At 34.1% G+C, this 20,817-nt stretch overlaps 1 protein-coding gene across 1 annotated transcript; it reads right to left on the bottom strand.

Moving 5' to 3' along the window:
- Positions 1-2,333: 2,333 nt before the first annotated feature.
- On the bottom strand, positions 2,334-20,085 carry LOC146141532 (CTD small phosphatase-like protein 2). Its single transcript, XM_083389578.1, has 12 exons — positions 19,807-20,085; positions 18,629-18,750; positions 17,440-17,516; positions 16,798-16,887; positions 14,331-14,483; positions 12,632-12,811; positions 11,683-11,822; positions 9,794-9,856; positions 8,851-8,930; positions 7,758-7,884; positions 6,923-7,018; positions 2,334-4,723 (listed from the first exon to the last, which is right to left on the bottom strand). The coding sequence occupies exons 1-12, from the start codon at positions 19,957-19,959 to the stop codon at positions 4,652-4,654; spliced, it is 1,353 nt and encodes a 450-aa protein (XP_083245704.1). The 5' UTR covers positions 19,960-20,085; the 3' UTR covers positions 2,334-4,651.
- Positions 20,086-20,817: the final 732 nt, after the last annotated feature.

The raw sequence follows: 20,817 nt of genomic DNA, 5'->3' as shown, positions 1-20,817 counted from the left end.
TAAATACATTTTTTCATGTCACCGTATTTATCAAGTTCAATATGATTTACTACCAAAACCATATATATATATATATTTTTTTTTTAAAGAAAGGGTAAAAAGAAAAAAGAAGGAAAGGTATTTTCTCCTTGGAGCATATTGGTTAGGGGTTGTATAATAGGCTACTAAGACGTAGTAAGAATATCAAAGCCCATATAGAAATAAATATCATTTGAACGTTCGGAATATCTCTTTATTCATTTTCAACATAGCCATCGACTATGTATCGCCCTTATAAGCCTTACCACCGTTGGGCGATTTCCAATCTGGCAGCCGAACAAAAAGCACAAACGACTTGTTGGTTTTTGGGATATCTTCTGAGTTGGATAAGCCGCTTATAACAGAACTGCTGTCAGAAATTACCCTCGGGGACTGCGCACTATGCAGCTGGCTTCTTATCCACGGTATTGAGAATTCCACAGCCATTAGAAATAATTATGTACAAAGGCACATCTTGCAAATCAAAGTCCTCGTTTTAGACCCTAATGCTATCACATAATTTTGACTAATTCAGTAACACTTTAAATACGGTTCATAATCTTTCAATTTTACCATTTGGGGTCCGTATAGTCCAGCTATAATAAACGTTGACTGCAAAGTCCATTGCAATGCTTGAGCTATCTATAAGTATAACACGGCATATAGATCCATAAAAAAATCTACGTGGCAACGGTTAACAACTGTTTACTAAAGTCTACCAGCATAGATCAGCAATGGAGTAAAATACTATTAAAACCTGTCGATTTCTTGTTATTTTACGTTTCTACACCTTTCTTTTCGATTTTCGATGGCAAATCTTCTAAACAGGCGTTCAGTTTAATTACTACTCAACCTGGCGACATCTCCAAATGAAAATGTGTGTTCCACCGCAATATTGAACCTGATTTCCTAGGCTACGGCGCTCGCTATCTATTCTTTGTCGTAACCAAGCCATCCAATATTTGCTCAGCACACAGCAACGGCCCACGATGCCATCCCTGCGCAATTTCGAAGCTTTTCCTGGTTAAACATATGATTAACGGCTTGCCCGGGCTATAGACGACAATAGGACTGACAGGCTGGCCACACCAAGGCGTAAATGTCAGGCTAAATATTTGGGGATGACTATGGTGTTAAAAGCCTACAAGCTTCCATTGATGTGATTCCAGAGCTACTAAGGTTAATTTTTGTGGCATAGGCTTACCCTGCGTGATGTTTCCCGAAAAAGTTTCAAATAGACCAAATGTGTATTGTATTTTGATTGTGTTATTCAAACTATAGGTGTTTTCACAGATGTAGGCCTACCCCGTTCATTTTTATGACATATGTGATGTTTTCCTAATAGTGTAAAACAGACCAATGTGTGTTGTATTTCGACTGTGGTATTCAAAAGATAATTAGGCATTCTTTCACATTTTTACATCTTTTTTATACATAACGTTAAAGAGAATTCTTTTTGAATAAAATCTACTGACGATGCCTTTACTGGACAAATATATATATAGGCCTATATACTATATATTTAAGATATTTTAAATGGGTCTGACTCGAATTTCTAGTCTAATATGTGTAATAAATTTCGACTGTGTTTTAAAAAGTTAACTAGGCGTTTTTTATTATTAAAAAGAGGTGATCTTTACAAAAGAAAGAAGAAAGAAATTCGTCAGTGCTACGCAATTTATTGTAGAGCTAATTAAAGTAGTTATTTTAATCCGCCAATTTCAAATGATAAGCGTAAAAACACTAAAACGTCTATGTCGTTTAAAGCACTTTATAGGTGCTAAAGTGACGCGTTAAGAAAATTAATACAATGACTTAAACTAAAGAATGTCCGATACTGGGCAGCTTAAACCGATACACGATATTTTAAATAAAAAGTATCGAGAATTGATTCGATACCAATGACGTTATTACTATGCTCAAACAAACAAAAAAAAAAAAAAAAATTAAATTGTTAATATCGTAATTCCAACGTTATTAGGTTATTAGGTCAAAATTCGCTTAAAGTTAAAAAAAAGAGTTGTAAAACTACTTTTAATTACTTTTAGAAATTACTACATTGGATGGTAATTCATGGCTAAAATAACTCTATTAATTCGGTATCGGATCGGTACCGATACCATCCTAGTATCGGACGAGTACCGATACTACTACCACTTGGTATCGACTCCGATATTATCGGACGAGTACCGATACTACCACCTGGCATCGAGTATCGGCTCCGAACCGATATTATCAACATTTTAACATGTTTCAGTTTGACAAGGATTGCGAAATCCAGATAAAAGTTCACTCTTTCAGAATGTATGTACAAAAGCGTTTATTCCTTTGCAAAATTTCAACTCTTAAAAAGCGAACATAAAAATCTGTAAAAATTTCAAACAACTTTTAAAAGAGTACTGCGTAGTAGTAGTAGGATAGGACACTATATAGACTTACTGATAAAAATACGGGGGTTAACATTTTTGCTTATCTTGTCTAAGACAAACGCAAAGCATTATAAATGATTGCAGAAAAGTCATCAAGGCCAATGGGCTTGTCTTGTAAGAGTTGTATATGAACAGAATCAATACACAAATGTACAGTTTTACACCTTCCGTAGTTTTGCAGCAATCAAATTCTAATGCAACTTAATAAAACGCATACTTTACTATCGCACAAATGGAATATAAATGTACGCTTTTTGCTCTACACGTGAATTAAAGGATTTATCGCAAAAAAATGTTCAACCCATTGTTATGGGGCATCAGATTTGGGCGGCCATATTGTGTCTCAATCCTTTTTTGCGATATAAAGCAATTTTTCTGTTTTAAAAGAAATTTCGACATTGACTAATAATTGCGGAATGGCAATTGTATAACGTTGCAGGAATATCACAGCCCATACAGAAGTAGGGATCATTTTGAACGTTTTTAGTAACTCTTTATTTTCAACATCATGAAAAATGAATAAAGTTGAAAATGAATTAAGGTATATTCGTAACGTTTACAAAATGCTACCTACTTATGTATGGGCTTTGATATTCTTAGTACGTCTTACTACAATCTCCAAACTTCACGCTCCAAAGGCAAATATATAGGGTTGTAATAACAATACAGCTTGTTGGCGAATTTGCGAATGGGGTTTTGAAAAGCGTGTATAACGCTTATCAGTCATTTCGCACACCATATTTAAACACTTGGGTTGTTCAAAAAAACACTTTTTTGTCAAATTTCAGTGGTGACCCCCTGGAATTGTTAGGTTGCGACTAAAAACCCCACAAACCAAACCTAAGCAATTTTGGTTCAGTATTGACCGTGCTACGTCAATTTGAAAATTCAGATTTAGGCTAAAATTCTTGAAAAAAAATAAATTATCCTCCCCCTGAAAAAAAAATCTTTTTTTGCATTGCTTTGCAATTGAATAGCAACCTGTTTTGCAGTAAAAAAGTGAGTATTCATGGTACAACTGTCACATTTCAACAATATTTGTTAGGCTGTTTTACCACTGAAATTTGACAAAAAAGTGTTTTTTTGAACAACTCTATTAAACACACATTTCACAATAAAAATCACTAAAATTCAACCTTAAAAAATGTTGTTTGATAGCAACAGCGGCCAAAGCAATGGACTGTCAACTATATATCTGGAGTTAGGGCGAAAACAACATGCGAATTGTAAAAAAATAGGAACATTGTTATTGGTACGACAAACGATAGTTTCCACAAAAAATTAAATTTTGTAAAAACGTCAAACCTCGAACCACCAACGAGGATTTAGTCTGTATTTAAAGGTAGCACAATACTGGCTAAAACGATTAACACGTTATAGCTATAAACATAACAATACTTATACGTTTAAAAATATTAGAGTCCATACAGAGTAGGTAAAACATTCATAAAATGCTATCTACATCTGTATGGGGTTTGATATTTATTCTATACGTCTCTTTGCAATCTCAGTCCATAGTGCTCCGTTTGTCATGCTAAAACGATTAACAAGGTATAGCTAGAAACATGACAATACTTAGACGTTGAACAATATCAAAAGCCGTACAGAACTGGGTAGCATTTTAAAACATTCACAAAACGCTCCCTACTTCTGTACGGGCTTTGATATTTATTCTACGTCCAACTACAACCTCCGGCCATAGTGCTTCAAAATGACAACTTTTAACTTCGATATTATACGTAGCGACAATTTCCAACGCATTTTGGTAAGCCAACCATAAAAAACGGCAGAAACGTGGCCTTGCTACTACATTTGTGGGGCTCAGGAAAGATAAATCGATTTGGTTTAAAAAGCCAAGGAGTACAGTGTTGTTTTGCCGCCCAAAAACTGTACTAAAAAGTGGTCATAACGTGTGAGGATAAAGGAGGCAGTGAAAAAAAGGTACCACCTTGGAAAACGGCGCAGTTTCGAAACGGAAAAATGATAAAAAAAAAAAACCTTTTAAACTATCTTAAGGCGGCTAAAAAAAGTAAACAACAAAAACATAATCGAATAGACGAAGAAAAAAGTGGCATTTGCAGCGCGTTACGGGGAAAAAAATACGACAAGCGAGTAATATATATTTACACATTTCTTGTTTGGCAATGATAAACGAAATACGAAAGCAAACAGGTTAACGCATACAAATCTGCCTTTCTTTTCACTTACACAGGATCGCTGGGCAGCAAATCGTGCATCTGATATTTCTTCTCAAGTAATGGACGAACATCACCGCTCTATTAAAAAAGTAAAGCCAAGTTGAACACGTGCAGCTCTATTTAAGGTTAGCATGTGTTCAACAACAGAATCTTGCCCACCAACGGAACACATGATGCCGACGATAAAAGTTTGTTTCTAAAGTTTATATGAGCTTGAGAAGCGCACCGCTTCGAACAAATTTAAGTCAACAAGTAGCTTTCTCTTCATTGTAGAGAAAATATAGTTGCAACTCTTAGTTCGTAGTTATTGTTTTAATCTTGTGGGAGTAAGGGATGTCCTATGATATCAGATCGGTGCCGATACCCAATGCTAAGTGTTAGTATCGGTACTCGTCCGATAATATAAATAATATCGGAGCCGATACCCAATGCTAAGTGTTAGTATCGGTACTCGTCCGATAATATAAATAATATCGGAGCCTATACCCGATGTCAAGTGGTAGTATCGGTACTCGTCCGATAATATAAATAATATCGTAGCCGATACCCGATGTCAAGTGGTAGTATCGGTACTCGTCCGATAATATAAATAATATCGTAGCCGATACCCGATGTCAAGTGGTAGTATATGGGTTGTCGGTACTCGTCCGATATTAGGGTGGTATCGAAGGTAATAATGACAACCCATATACTACCACTTGACATCGGGTATCGGCTCCGATATTATTTATATTATCGGACGAGTACCGATACTTCCACTTGGTATCGGGTATCGGCTGCGATCCGATAAAATCTGACATCCCTAATTGGGACTTGACTGTTCAATTGCGTCCTATCGAACACTATAGAAAATCTAAGGATTACTTAGAATCTTTACACAGATGTTTAGGTACACCACTATGTACGGATCTGTAATATAGTTAGGTACACCACTATGTACGGATCTGTAATATAGTTTGAAAATTAATCTCAAAGCCACAAAGGTCGAGCAAATTGACATTATATATATTAATAAAGACGTTTCAATACGAATTTGCATCACATTAGTTGATGATAATACAGGTGCGTACCGAAACTTTTTTAACAATATGGTGTCGATTTACTCGACCTTTTTGGCTTTTAGAATCATTTTCAAGCAACACAGAGTTTTTTTGGTGAAAATTATTATTCAAACGTTTGATGTGACGTACTGTCCTACTATTGTGTCTTTGCTCGTAAATATATTGTATGTCGTAGTTGCTATGCACCTGTTTCGTCAGACGCACACTCGCAGGTGGCTTACACCTCGCTTCTGCGCACCTTTTTATCTATCGTTTTTGCGACGCTTGTTTCGCACCTTTTTATCATTCCTTTGTGCGACTAAAGTGTATATAAACGGGTGTAACTGATGTGGCCTTCATATCACTGATGATGGCATGAGCATTTGCCGAAACGTTTAAACAATAAAGCATGTCGCTTTTTATGTCTATTTGGGCCGTTATTTTCACCATTAAGCTTATGAACAGATCCGTATATAAGTGTTCCACAGAGGTTTTTTTTATCAAATTTTGAACAAGAATTACTTCAAATGACTGCATTTTTTATATAATATGTAATGCAGTGGTTTTCAACCTTTTATGGCTTGTAGCACCCCCAGAATAAATTTCAGTAGTTCATTATAATGTCTCAACAGAACTAGAAGAACACACATTAACTGTATATACGCATTGTAGGAAAATCGCGCACAAAGAATGTAAGAGGATTACCAATTGAGCGGAATCAGATTTTCAAAGATTCGCCAATATCTCACGGCAATCTGAACTCCATTATAAAATGTATCCCGGGATAAGAACCACTGAGCAGACTTGGACAACTAAATTTGTTTCAGCTTTACAAAATTTAGATTAGAATTAGATCATTTTAGTTTTCTTAAATTAGATTAGAATTAAAATTAACGAATTATTGAAAACTCACCAGAATTTGAACTAGAATTACATTTAATTTTTCACAATTAATCTAAATTAAATCGCAATTTATTCGTTAGAATGTGAACAGTAAATATTTGTGTGCTACTTTTTATATGTTTTAGCATAGCCTGTGCTTTTCCGAATGTAAAATCACCTACAAGTCGTTTCGACTAAATAGTATTATTTCAACTCTTTCAGACATTAGATTTGAATTAGAATTAACCGCATTTTGGTCTAATTCACTGAAGTAGAAAACTAGAATTATTTAGTTGTCCAAGTCTGCCACTGAGTACTGCTTAATAAAACACCAGTTGATAGTTTTGCTATTTACCTGAGTTGCAATGAACTCTAGGAAAGGAATAAGCTTGAGCAGTTCACAATCGTCCTTATCAGAAAACCAACTCTCTATTGGAATTCCGTTGGAAAGCTGCATTAAAAAACAGAACATGAATAAATTAGGTATCAGTGTTGTAAACAAGCTTCATTTTAAGATATTTGAGTTTCTGAATAGGGACGGAATATATTCTAGCAGAGATTGGCCGATATCACTTTTTCGATATTTCTTTTTTTATCACGTTTTTGCCACCAGAAAACTGGTCAATTTTAATTAAATAAAATCCACATAACACTTTAGTTTATCTAGCTATATTTGTCAAACTCTTATTCTGCAGATTACCTTGCCATGACGTTACACCAAATTAAAAAAATATGGGAAATTTTTTTGTTTTTCAGACACAACTATAACATAATAAGAATATCAAAGCCCATACAGTAGTAGGTAGCATTTTTAACTTTTAAAATAACTCTTAATTATTTTCAACATAGTGGGAAGACACTGATATAGTTCATCTCACTATGTTGAAAAAACATCTCACCATGTTCAACATGAATAAAGTGCTATTCGAAAAGTTTAAAATAATACCTACTTCTGTATGGGCTTTGATAATTATTGCTACGTCTTGCCAACAACATCCAACCATTATATATCATTTTCCGCAGTAAAATATCGAAAATATCGGCCAGAATTTACCGATACTGATATATTATATCGGTAGAAGCGAAATATTAGTCTATCTCTATTTACACACCTGCACGCACAGATTTAAACATAAGGGCCTTAGACCACAGTTTCCGCACTTAAATATAATTAAAACATCTGAACAAACCTGGTAAGCGAAGGCTTGCGGGGAGTTGTCCACAATCACGGTCTTGGTAAGGTCCCTTCCCAGTATGTTGAGGTCCTTTATGTAGTTGCCCTGAACGCACACACAATGCTCTCTGAACAGACGGTGCCTGTAAGGTACAAAACATAAATTAATTTTAAAATAAATTAAACAAGCGGATTGATAAACAACAGTGCTGCAAACAAGTCATTTTGAAATGACTTAAGTCCCAGTCAAGTCATTCCTAAAATAACTTAAGTCTAAGTCAAGAAAAATAACAAGTTAAGTCCCATTAAAGTCATTCATGAAATAACTTGAGTCCAAGTCAAGTCTTTTAGAAAAATAACAAGTCAACTCCCAGTCATGTCATTTGTGAAAGAACTCAAGTCTAAGTCAAGTTTTAAAAAAAATAAAAAGTGAAGTCCTAGTCAAGTCATTATTACAGCAAGTCATCTCCAAATCAAACCACTAATATAATAATAAAACAATAAACCATAAAAATAGGTAAACTCGTCCAATTATAAGCAATAATTTAAGTAAAACTAAGAAAAAACAACATGTACCTATCTATTCGTTTTAAGTGCAAAACTTATGGTTTTTGACAAATATATTACCAGAAGAACTTATTTTGTTGGACTATGCCTGGTAGCCACAGAATATTTATAGATAAATATTGGGATAAATACCCAAATTTAAAAAAAGTCTAATGAAAACACCTTATTTTCAACAAAGTCATTTGTCCCAAAAAAAAAAATTATTCAAGTTATTTTCCCCAAATTGACTTAAACAATTACAACACTGATAAACAATATTAGCCATTTTTTAACTGCTTTTTATTGCTAGAAGGAGTGCAACCAGTTTAGTTGGTTGAAACAGAATTAGTTGCTCAGTAATACAAAATCATAAATCAGTGTTTTAATGACTTGACTTTATTGCACTTAAGTCACTGTTTTCAAATGACTTGACTTGAATTAAGTTTATATTGGAATATAAAAAGCATAAAAAATAAGCCAAAAATTAAAAAAATGACAAAAAAGAGTTGTTGTAAAAAATAGGTTAGAATTCAGAAAAAAACAACGTTGACTGAGAAACCTACTTTACAAATTGCTTTCCACCGTCGAGCATGTTTAGGAGTTTGTCAGCATAGACCTTCTTCGATGCAGTGAACAGAATGATCTAAACAAAATATATGTATAAAAAGTGATAGCGGATTATAAAAGGTAAACCATAAAAAGACAAACAAGTAAAATAAGCATTTCTTACATTGTAGGAATGCATGTTATTTAATTCAATTGTGACATTTAAGTGACAAAACGAACATGCTAGCAGGCATTGATAACTCAAATTTAGACAAGAATTAGAGCTTTTTATTTTTCTCAAATTAGAATAAAATTAGAATTTGAACCGGGATTACATTTAATTATTCACAATCAATTTAAGTTAAACACAATTTATTTTCGTGAGAATGTGAATGGTAAATATTTTGTATGCTAATTTTTAAATGGAAAAAAAATCATCTACAAGTCATTCTGACCAAAGTCAATTAATTTGAATTCTTTCAAATGAGAGACTAAAAATGTCGTTGGACAAATTAGTATTTTTGGTTAAATCGAAATTAGACTAGAACTAGAATTAAAGCAGAAGTAAATCACAAATTAATAATGAATATGTCACATTTTGCTTAAATTCATTGAATTAGAAAACAAGAATTATCTAGTTGTCCAAGTCTGCATGCTAGTAAGTTGATGCATTTTATTTATATTTCTAGTGTCTTTTGTGAATCACTAACTTACACATTGCTATTAGGAAATCACAAGAACATTAATAACCAAATACAGCAATTGTGAATGCGCGAAAAATGTGCATATCAACCATTTCAGTCTTTGTATTGCTTATAACATTTTAGTTGAACTCTGGTGTGCTAATGTAACATGGCCAGCCTTGTATTTTGTGCAGTAGGTTAAACTGCCTCTGGGGTTTCTTTAGTTTGGCCGATGTGTTGAGAGAAGACGGTACAGAATAGGAACAATTCTCCCTACCTCGTAATACTTGGACATCCTCTCCAAAAACTCAAGATAGTTTGGTCTAGTTCTCACGAAAACCTAAGAGCAATTAAGTTAAAATAAATATTTAAATAGAAAAACATCAAAAGAGTAAAACTAATTATCAAATTATTTATGTTCGGTGGTTAAAAATGAAATGTAGTGCCTGTTTGGTGAAATGTTAAAATATACAAGGCGTAAATAACACAAAAATGTAAATACTAAAACATATATGTATCATATTAGGTGCAAAAAGCAAACAAATAAATTAATATGGCAAAATACTGACTGTTTATTTTATTTCAGCTTAGGTAGATCAGGGATCACCTAACTATGGCCCACAATAAAAAATTCCTTAAAACAAGGTTATTAATTGCTTTTCAACAGTGATGTTCGTCCGATGCAAAATTAGGCTAAATTTTGATGAAATTTCATCTTGAACAACAATTTGAAAAGCTTATTTGGCTTACTATACATTAGCGACCCTAAAGATTTGCAGTTATCCAACCATTTTTGGGCACCCCCTGATTTAGAGTCACATAGAAATTGATGCTGAAGTATTATATATGGCTTCCGTTATATTTTATTTGGTAAAGAGATGCACAATTAAGCATTTTGATGAAATTTCAAACTTAACATTTCATAGAACTTAGTATATATTTTATTATTGATGTTTCTTTTGTTTAATGATAATTAAGTCAAATGAGATCAATGCGAAATGTTTTATTTTTAGGCGGTCCACAATTTTAATTTTCACAGTTATATGGTCTTTTATGAAATAAGATAGGGGACTTAAAAAAGACTATTATAGGGGACTTAAAAAAAACTATATAGTTCTAAACTATTTTCAGTTTCGTTTTACAAAAGTCATGTCAAACAAAGTTATTCAGAAATGTTAGATTAGGTCGGTGATCTTCAGTTTTTACAGAACTCAATCCAACCCTTTATAACAGGGGTGAGCAACCTACAGCCTGCGGTACAAATGTGGTGACTTTGTTTTAAACTATTATTATCGGTTTCATTTAACGAAATTCATGCCATATAAAGGTGTTACAAATTGGTATAAATCGTCTGCGATCTTCGGTTTTTACAGGTATCCAATTCTTTATAACAGAGGTGGGCAACCTACGACCGCCACCTCTTTTACTAAATTGAAAAGAGGCAATTCCTCATACTTTTTTGTCTATTCGAACTAGGTAAATGCGAAAAATGTTTAGCCAAAAAGCGTAATGCCTACTCTGGATTGGAACTATCAATAAAAGGAAGTTTGACAACTTATTGTATCTGAATGAATTATTGTCAGTTAAAATTTATAACGGCAAGCAGTTCCTCACTGAGTTTGGCTTTGGTCAGTGAATAGGAAAGGATGTCCAATCCTGCTTTATAAAAAGTTTGGTGACTTGTTTTCAACTATTAACAGTTTCGTTTTATAAAAATCATGTCAAATAAAGTTATTCCGAAATGTTTTATCTGGTCCGCGACTTTAGTTTTTACAGTTATCCAACGCTTTGTAACAAATGGGCACAAACTACCACTCACAAGCGAAATCTGGCCTGTCAATGAATATCATCCGGCCCACCACCCCTTTCATGACCTGGGTAAGAGGCAATTTCTCATATTTTTTGGTTATTTCAACTTGGTGTATTTAAAAAAAGGCTATTGGATCTACGAAAAAAAAATCAGCCCTCAGGCGTAATGTTGACGCTGGATTGGAAACTATCAACAATCAAAGTTTCGCCAACTTTTCACATCTGGATGTATAATGGTAAGTTAAAATTTATTACGACCTACAAAGACTTTAGTTTGGGCCTGCGACTAAGAAAAGGCAGCCCATCCCGGCTTTATAAAAAGTTTGGTGAACCCGATCTAGATGTCTGTGTGCTTACTTGATAAATAACATCTTGGAATAGAACGGGAAAGGTCAAATCAGCATCCTGGAGTTCGTTCAAACTGCAGTGGACTAAGGTCTCGTCCAAATCAAGAACGAGCGAAAATTCAGGGGAACTCCGCGTCTTTAGGGGAAGTGCTGTAAAGTGTAAAAACTTTTGTTAGTAGAAGTTTAAAAATGCTAGTTCAGTTTAACTATGGAAATTTAGCTTTCGACTTTTAATGCTTTTTAGCACAAAAATAAATTGATGCATATTTTATCATTGCAAGTTTAGCTGATGGCGGGAATAAAGTAGTTCAATTATTTCAAAAAGACAAACAGCACCTTAACATATATAAAAAAATATTTTTAGGTAAAAAAACAGCCGAAGCCAAAGCATAAAAAACACCAAATTTTTCTCCGATTTAAATTCTGATACTTATATATGAATCAAAAACAGCAATTTTAACAGAATTGACTGCATTTTTTGAAATATTAAAATGACTAAAAACTGAATTTAATCAGGTTATTTAATTTATTGCAAATTTACACAAAAAAGGAAGGAATTTTTATCTGCTTGTATAGAGTTTTGTTTTCAAGTCAGACAAGTTATCTGAAGACTCTTTTATCAAAATGTTGGCGATTTACCCGATTTTTTTTGTTTTAAAATTCATTATTAAGCAACATTACATATCCATGCATAATGTATCAATTTCTTGAGGTAATTTAAAGAATCAGATTTTTTACTCAACTTGAAACATTAAATGACAAGAATTGCGTTCTACCTTAGTCGCCATAGGTCACCATAAGTGAGGTTTGAATAGATTTCAGTCACATTACCTTATGATAACAAGTACATATCAAAACGTCTTTAAATATCAAGATGATGTCGACCTAGTCAGCCTATTTTGCTTTGACATTTTTTTCTGATTTTTGGTGGTAATTTACAAAAGAGAAAGATTTTTTACCTGGCTGTCTACATCGCTGCTCGTCAGTGAGAGGCGGCAGATGTTTAATGAAGTAGAAAGGGTCAAACACTTCCCACTCGTCGTCTTGGATCGCTGCGACGCACGTCGATGTCGGTTCTTCGTCTTCTTCGGATTGGACATCGACTAAAGCGGTCGCGAAAGTCGAAAGAGTTATAGACTCTGCGCAAAAATTGAGACTTTATTCGATATATCCGCTAATACTAGAGATTGATCGGAACTTTTTTTCAGACTGATAACGGTTCTGATTTTCCTGTTTTTGCAAACGGATACCAAATGTTTTTTTACATACTTTGAAAATAGTTAAAATTTGAAATAGATGAAAATATAACATTTCAGTTTACTTACCTATTTTTGATAAACTTTTGCATATTGCTCAAAAAAAAAAATTGCCAAAAAGTGGTTGCAAGTGCCGATAGAGTTATCGACTCTGCACAAAAATTGACACTTTATTCAATATATCCTTAATACTCAGAGAGATTGACCAGTTCATACTAGAGATTTGACCGGTCACTTTTTCGATCCGATAGTAGCACAGCTAGGCTTTTAAAATTGTTGTTTAGTGGAAAATTTGATAAAAAATTGCCATAGCTTTGCATCTGCAAATATTACTGTTAATACTCTTTTTTAGGAAGAAGAAATAAACCGGCAGCTTGAATTTCGCCAAGCATTTTCCTTTACTATCAAAGCCACCTTATTTACCTGCATGCAACTAAAAACTTACATAAAGCAGCACAGACCAGTTTTCAAACTAGGAAAAGTTATTCTGAGTAATTATCGGTTTTACTAAGCATAAATATTAGACTGAACTAGCTGAGTCATATTCATATAGAAATTGGTAAAATAGTTGAGTTTATTAATAAGTTTTGAACACTTGTCTGTGTTAGCTAGTAAATCTTAAAACATAACTCATTCCGGAAATGCGCACAAAGCATACTTAAGTTGGCAAGTTTCGATAAAGACCTGTGGAACTTTAAATGTAGCTATGTACCAAACGGCAGCATGCGGGCCAAATAATTTGGCCCCTGGCATATTTTCTTATTACAGATAAAATACAGTTAAAATTATTCTCGATTGCAATTCAAAACTCAACTTTAAACTGAATGACAACTTATCAGGACTCACTACAGGTTTATTGCATAGTTTATATAAGTAAACAAAGATTGGTCCTGCTGCACAAAGCGATTACTGGCCGTGACATACAAATTACAAGTAGTTAGAAATGCCTGCTGACCATCAAAATATTGCTTTCATTTCTACTTTGACCAGATGAAGCATGGTTGTGCGAAAGCTCATCGAAAATGCAATACAATATGTCAGGGTTTCTTAAACTTTTTTTTTGCCTCGCGTGGACCACGGTAGGCAAAGAATTTCAAAAATTTGTGTCACATTGCAAATAGACTTTATGAGTCTACTGATTTCCGTCCAAAAATATGAAAGTTAAATGAAGTCTAAATGCACTCAGTGCAAAACCGTTTTATTTTTAACTATCTTTGATAAATTGATTACTTCTTAAATATACACTAATATTTCAATTGGGCTTTCATGGACCCCCTAAAACTAGTTCACAGACTTTTAAGGGGTCCATGGACCCCAGTTTAAGAACCCCTGCAATGTCTTTATAGTGCCACCTAATTAGCCTATTTAGAATTCGACAAGTACAGCCAATTACAAAAATTACCATCAAAAGCTGCATCGTTCTGATCTGCAGTTAGCGCAGCATCGGTTCCCATGTCCACGTTAGTTGTGGAAGAAACCTCTGCGACTTGTTCGTCCAGAACAGCAGGTTGTTCCTCTGTGCTGGTCGTTGACTCGCTACTACTGCCTTCCTCATCTACACATAGGAGAACAAACTCTGTCGGCGTTCTTTAATGATATCAGTTAAACAACTATATTGAAAGCCATAGAACGAATATTACAGCCCATATAGAAGTAGGTAGAATTTTGTGAATGTTTTGAATAAGTCTTAATGGTTGGACCGCTGAAGGTTGTACATAGACGCAGTAAAATACCAAAGCTCATACAGAAGTAGGTAGCATTTTCAACATTCGAATAATTCTTTAATATTTTCAACATATAATGTCAATACGTCTTACTACAACCTACAACCATTATGTGTAAAAATACATTAAAATTTTAAAGCAGTATTTTAAAGGAATAGAGGAACACACAATAATACAGGTCTGCAGAGCAGCATTATCTAAAGCAGAATAACCTTAAATAACACAGTATTAAGACAGTATAACAAAGCCAAAGCAATAAATACATAAATAACCTGCCGGAATGGGACCTAAAGTTATAGGAAGACCTTAATAGACCAAAAATTGCCTGAAACTGTAGGGAAAGGGTCTGACATTGACAGTTTTGGAGTCCTAGTTTAAATGGCAGCATTGGAGGGTCTGATTTGGCACCGGTTTGTTTGTCCCTGTTTGAGGATAGGGACACCATTTCGTACAACCAGTCTGTTTTAAGATTCAAACTCACTAATTTTGGCCATACCAGAACCGTCACACTACCAACTGAGTTATACAGACTTGGATAGGAGCAGAGAAACAACCATGACGCTATTGCTTGCTGCATCCTGTTCACTCAAACGACTCCATATAGAAGGGGAGGGGATCTACAGCACCACGACTCCAGAAGGAGTCAGATTACAGGGTTTGTACAAGTATGTGTATGCATCTTTCACTATGCTCTAACCCAATTCGCCACTTGTATTACAGCAAATAAATTCATAAGAAAAAAAAATGTTTTTAGAAAATTTGTAGGTTGTTTAAGACCTAAAAATGGATTTAATTCGAAAACAAATAATTAATGACTTTTTTAACACTCAATTAAAATTAGTTTTTTATACTGGCATTTTCTACCCACACAACCTCGGCTGCAATACACACTGCACATAACAAATTCAGAGATTAAAACAAGGATTTTTCTAAAGATTTTTAAACATGCAAATCAATTCAAATACTTGGTGGAAACCTTGTATTACTTAACAATTAACAGTTTATATTAAACTATAAATTATGCTAAATAATAGTAATTTATGATATAACGATAGATTAGAAGTAACTACGACAGTGCTTATCAACCTTTTTGCTGAAGTGGAACCCGATAGAAACATTTCACTGGCTCGAGGAACCCCAGTGCAATAATTCCACTGACTCGAGGAACCCCAGTGTAATCAACACACCTCAATTAGCTAAACAATTTAGAAACTGCGAAACCCCAAGTCTGTACTAGCGGAACCCTGGTCGAAAACCACTGAACTATGAATTGGGCAAGTGTTACAAAACAAAGTTATAAAAAAGTGTTAGGTCAGAACATTAGCTGTGCATTAAATCAACGAAAATGAGATACTCTTTGTCTTATGGTTAGGGAAAAATATAGAAAAGCATTGGCAATTGTTATCTCTCGTGGTTTTAGAAATGTCAATCACTTCCTATCCTAGCAAAGGTTTGTTTCCAAACCGCAATTCCTACATTAAGCCCACTGTATCCTGGTAGTTGGTGAGTAGCATATGCCCAAACAATGGACAAGTTGTGTAATGAAAGCATACATAAGTTTCAGGAAGCTATGTGTACGCCAGTGGTTCCCAAACTTTTTTGTATCGCGGCACACTACAAAAATCTTAAATCTCACTTTTAACAGAAAACAAGAGTAGTTTTACAATCGCCCTTAACACACGACAAACTACATATATGCAAATGTCTCAATATTAATAATTTGTAATGGATTGTGTGTGTTTAAGTCGAAGTGCTTGCGTGACTGCGTTTATACCTATTGATACTATTAATTTAAACACTCCAATTTGAGAAATTACAAAAGGTTTTGCCGCACAGTTCGCAATCTCTCGAGGCACACAGTTTGCAAATCACTAGTGTAACCAGTTTTAAAAAAGATGTTCTACACGCTGACATACTGCGATAGACTTCCTAACATTAAAAAAGCAAACACTTGTTTTAAACAGTGTCTTTTCATATTTAAAGAACCTTAGGATAGGAGTTTGCTGCAAATGACATTGGCCATCAATGTAATATAGCTTGTATTAAGGATGCTTAGTAATAGATTTGAAGAACCATGTTTATTTTTCTATTTTTGCCCAGAATGTGGCTATTTTTAACTAGAACGAGCAGAAATTATGATCTTACCACTCGGTTGGCCAAAAAAAGTTTTGTAGACCGGCGAAAATATACTTCCAAGAAGAGATTTGTTCGACGCTGATTTCTTTCTTCCTCTACCTGCATTATAGTTAGAAGTTTGTGTCAATGTTTGTTATGTTTAGTCCTTTTGATTAGAGGTTTCCAATGCACTGTGAAACTTGGCAAATTTCAATAAATATACCGTCATTTGGTGGCTTAAAATAATGATTTTAAGAAGTTTTAGAAGTATACGAAAATACAAGTGACCTTAAATTTATAAACACCAATTTAAAAAACAGTGATTTTTCGCTTTTAAGATAGATATGATTAACATAAAAAACTAGCAAAAAATGTAAAAAAATTTCAGAGCTAATAATATAAGTTACCCAAAATAACTTTTTCCAAAGTACTAAACACATTATGACTTAATAGCCCCTTCAGAATTAGCGCCATGCAGTGTTTTTTAACAGGTTTGAATATTTAATGTATCGCAAAGAACTGAAATCCTCAATCTTTGTTGAGCAAAAAACGAGTTCTCCAATGTTAATTTTCAAAACCAAACATCTAAAACTGGTTTAAAAAGTTGTCTTGGTTGAAAAACACATGCAGATATGGTGGTTCAGCCCGAATATGTTTAGATAACAAGCTTACCTTTTCTCTTTCTTCCTTTTTTGGCAGGTGTGCGCTTCACAGAAGAAGGTGCAACTTGGGAGCTGTCTGTAGAGGTTCTACGATAGAAGAACAAGGTAAAACTACATGTATCAATTAGAGATAGACCTATATATCGTTTTACCGATAATATCGGCCGATATTTGGCTTCTACCTACATATCGGTATCGGTAAATGTAAGCCGATACTTTTGCCGATATTTTAGTACCAAAATATGATATCGTTTTTCCTGTGCAACAAACAACTTATCAATTTTTTTATTAAAAAAATTTTGGTTTTCGCATGGGGTCAAGTTAACATGCAAAATAATAGTTTAATAATTAATAAAGGTATATAAACTAAATCATTATTACGAATTTTTATTTTAGTTAATTGAAGTTTTTAACATTTCTAAGGTATATTAAAAAATCGGTATCGGGTATCGGTTGTAAAATGTAAAAAAACGGGTATCGGTAAAAGAAAATGGATATCGGTCGATCTCTAGTATTAATTATATATAATAGATAACAGGGATGTGAGGTAATATCGCACAGTCAATGCCCGATGTAGGTACTAGGGTTGTATTGGTGCCATTCTGGTAGTCTGGTACCAACATACAGAATATTCGGGAATGATTTGCGATTTAACCCAGCAATTCTACCTTAAAAGGTAGATTTATCAATAAATAGTAGGTTAACAGCTGTGGCTAAACTTATTACTGATGACATTATTTTGGTAAGAGTAGAATATGGCCCAATATAATCAGTTAACCGAAATATATCGGCCCATCCATAGGCGTTGAACTTTTAAAATTCCAGGGCGTATTTTCTCGACAGTGCAAAATTACTTATTAATTACACATAACAATAATTCCTGAACAAAATGCATAAAACATCAAAAACATAGTTTAGGGATTCTACGGCATCATGTCTATGTGGTAATTGAGGTTAAGTTTTTAACTAGGACTCTTGCAACATAAATTATTTTGCAAATCTATTGCCAACTTGGCCAAATTCCAGGGCGTTTTGACGCCTTAAGAAAAATCCAGGGTATCAAAAAAGGCTCTGCATACCCACATTCTGCGCCTATGGGCCTATCTCTAGTTTTAACCAATAATTTTTACGACCTTGTGTTTTACTAAAAACTTTAAGAATCCTTCGTGAATAAACAACACACAAGTATTGATACTTACACAGCTTTTGCATTTGGTGTCGCCGAGTGTATGAAGGGAGCGTCGGCGTCTTCGCTCACCGCACATTGCCTCCTCCGTTTAATTCGGTTGGCCCTTTCCAGTTGAGGCGTTCTTGGCTCGGTCTAAAGACGCAAAATAATTTTTAATTTTTAGACTTTGTATGTTTGCTTATTATATTTTAGGCAGTACTGCATAGTGGTCTTAAAAAAACAAAATAAGCTATTAGGGATGTCCAATAATATCTGACAAGGATAGTAACCGTCTAATACTAGGGTGGCATCACATATCAAGTTAATATAAGGATTTTCAGCCAAAGTGCTTTGACCTTTGGCCATAATCTTGCTAAAAATTGCGAAAATTAGACATTATATACTACAACACATCGGCAAATTAGTATACACCTAATGTTTCAAAAACACAAGTTTTGAACAGACAACTAATGAAAATCAGTGCAAAAACTTAGGTTTGATTTGCAGGCAAGCCACGAAATGAAATTCGTTTTAAGGACAGTATTAAGGATAACATAGTAGTACAGTTTTAAAAATTACTTAAATCAAGGTTTTAAAACACTAGAATTGACACAGGTCGTTTGGACAAATAACTTGATTTGGCCTAAAGTCAAAATGACTTGCGAGTCCAGTGATTTTGTGAAATAACCATTATTTTTGAATAAAAATATTTGAATTATCTAAATTTTTGCACGTAAAACAAATTGTGGCGCTGGTCTAGAATCCTACCACATTATTAAAACAACGCAAAATATTTGAGTTAGGGTGTCGGTTAGTGTTTGGGTAAGGGTGGGTCATTATTAATATATTCATTATTTAATAATATTACTTGACCCACCCTAACCCAAACGCTAACCCCGCACCCTAACCCAAATAATTTGAATTGTGGTAGGATTCTAGACCAACGCCCAAATTGCTTGCTTTAGCTACTTTTCAGTTTAGAAATAATAATAGTTTACCATTTTATATTACAATATTAACAGTTTACCATTTTATATTTATTTCAATAACTTGACTTAAAGTTGAATTGCTCTGATACTGAGTTGACTTATACTTAAGTTATTTCGCAACTAACTTGACTTGAACTTTGAGAATGACTTGTTTACAACACTACTAGTAAAACGTACATTTTCAGTCTCATATCACACTTAAGGTTTAACATTAACCTACCTCATTATTTGTGCCCGAAATGAAGCGTTTTAAAGAGGTTAAAATACTGGTCGGGGTAATGGCAGCATCTTCGCTTTCCAGCTTTCTTTTTGACAGTTTTGAAGGCCCTTGGTTGGCTTTTGGCGAAGAAGCTTGTTTTTTTCTCAACTTCATGGCTTCTTTTCAACCTTTTCGGCGGTTTTCTAAGTTGTTCGGAATGGATTTGTGCGAAAGTAAATCACAGTTGCCCGATAAACATGCTTTGCAAAACAATTCAGGTCAATTATATAAGTTTCAACAACAAACCTAAACTGCACGCAAAACATTTATTTAAGTTAAAATCCAAATAAAACGGCGGCAAAACCATTTAAAGGTAAACTGATACAGTTTCAGTCTCTCAACTAAAGATGTACATTCGCCCGGCCTCAAAAACTGAATAATATGGATTAAATACTTTCAAAGTTGCCAAATTTCGTCTTTCGCGCTCGAAAAAAACCTGTTTGGCGACCAAAACAAGAGATTTAAAGGCGAAATAAGAGCGCCAAGAACCGTCGAATAAGTAAACAAGGCCTTCCGTGAAATGTCCCGGATGACAACAAGCGTGAAAATTCGACCATAGTGACCCCGTCGACCATAGTGCTATCTCCGTCATGCATGGCTTCAGTGTTTTTCTCAACCAGACTTGGACAAGTAGATAAATTCTAGTGAGCAAAATGCGGCTAATTCTAATTCCAATCTTATTTGTAAAGTGCTTGTGTGCTCTAGTTCTAATCTAATTTGGATTTTACCAAATATGTTACTTTGTCCAAAGGCATTTTAGTCTCTTAGGACTTCATAACAAAGAATTTGAATTCAAACTCTTTGGTTGGAACGTAATTTACACAGTCTGAAAAGCATATGTTATTCTAAAAGACTTCAAAATTAGCACAAATATATTTACCATTTACATTCTTATTAGAATACTTCTCGATTTAAATAAAATTGATGGTCAATAATCAAATTTAATTCTAGTTCAACTTCGTTTTTTTTACG

This window comes from Ascidiella aspersa, chromosome 5, assembly GCF_963924565.1.
Source record: "Ascidiella aspersa chromosome 5, kaAscAspe10.2, whole genome shotgun sequence".
Classification (NCBI taxonomy): Eukaryota; Metazoa; Chordata; class Ascidiacea; order Phlebobranchia; family Ascidiidae; genus Ascidiella; species Ascidiella aspersa.
This window is presented reverse-complemented; position numbering and strand designations above follow the sequence as displayed.

Excerpts from the sequence above, each read along its gene's own strand:
- LOC146141532 (XM_083389578.1), bottom strand. The coding sequence starts at position 19,959 with ATGAAGTTGAGAAAAAAACAAGCTTCTTCGCCAAAAGCCAACCAAGGG. Across the intron at positions 9,857-11,682 it reads TCCAAGATGTTATTTATCAA|GTTTTCGTGAGAACTAGACC; the intron begins GTAAGCACACAG and ends AATTGCTCTTAG. Across the intron at positions 8,931-9,793 it reads GGATGTCCAAGTATTACGAG|ATCATTCTGTTCACTGCATC; the intron begins GTAGGGAGAATT and ends TATTTTGTTTAG.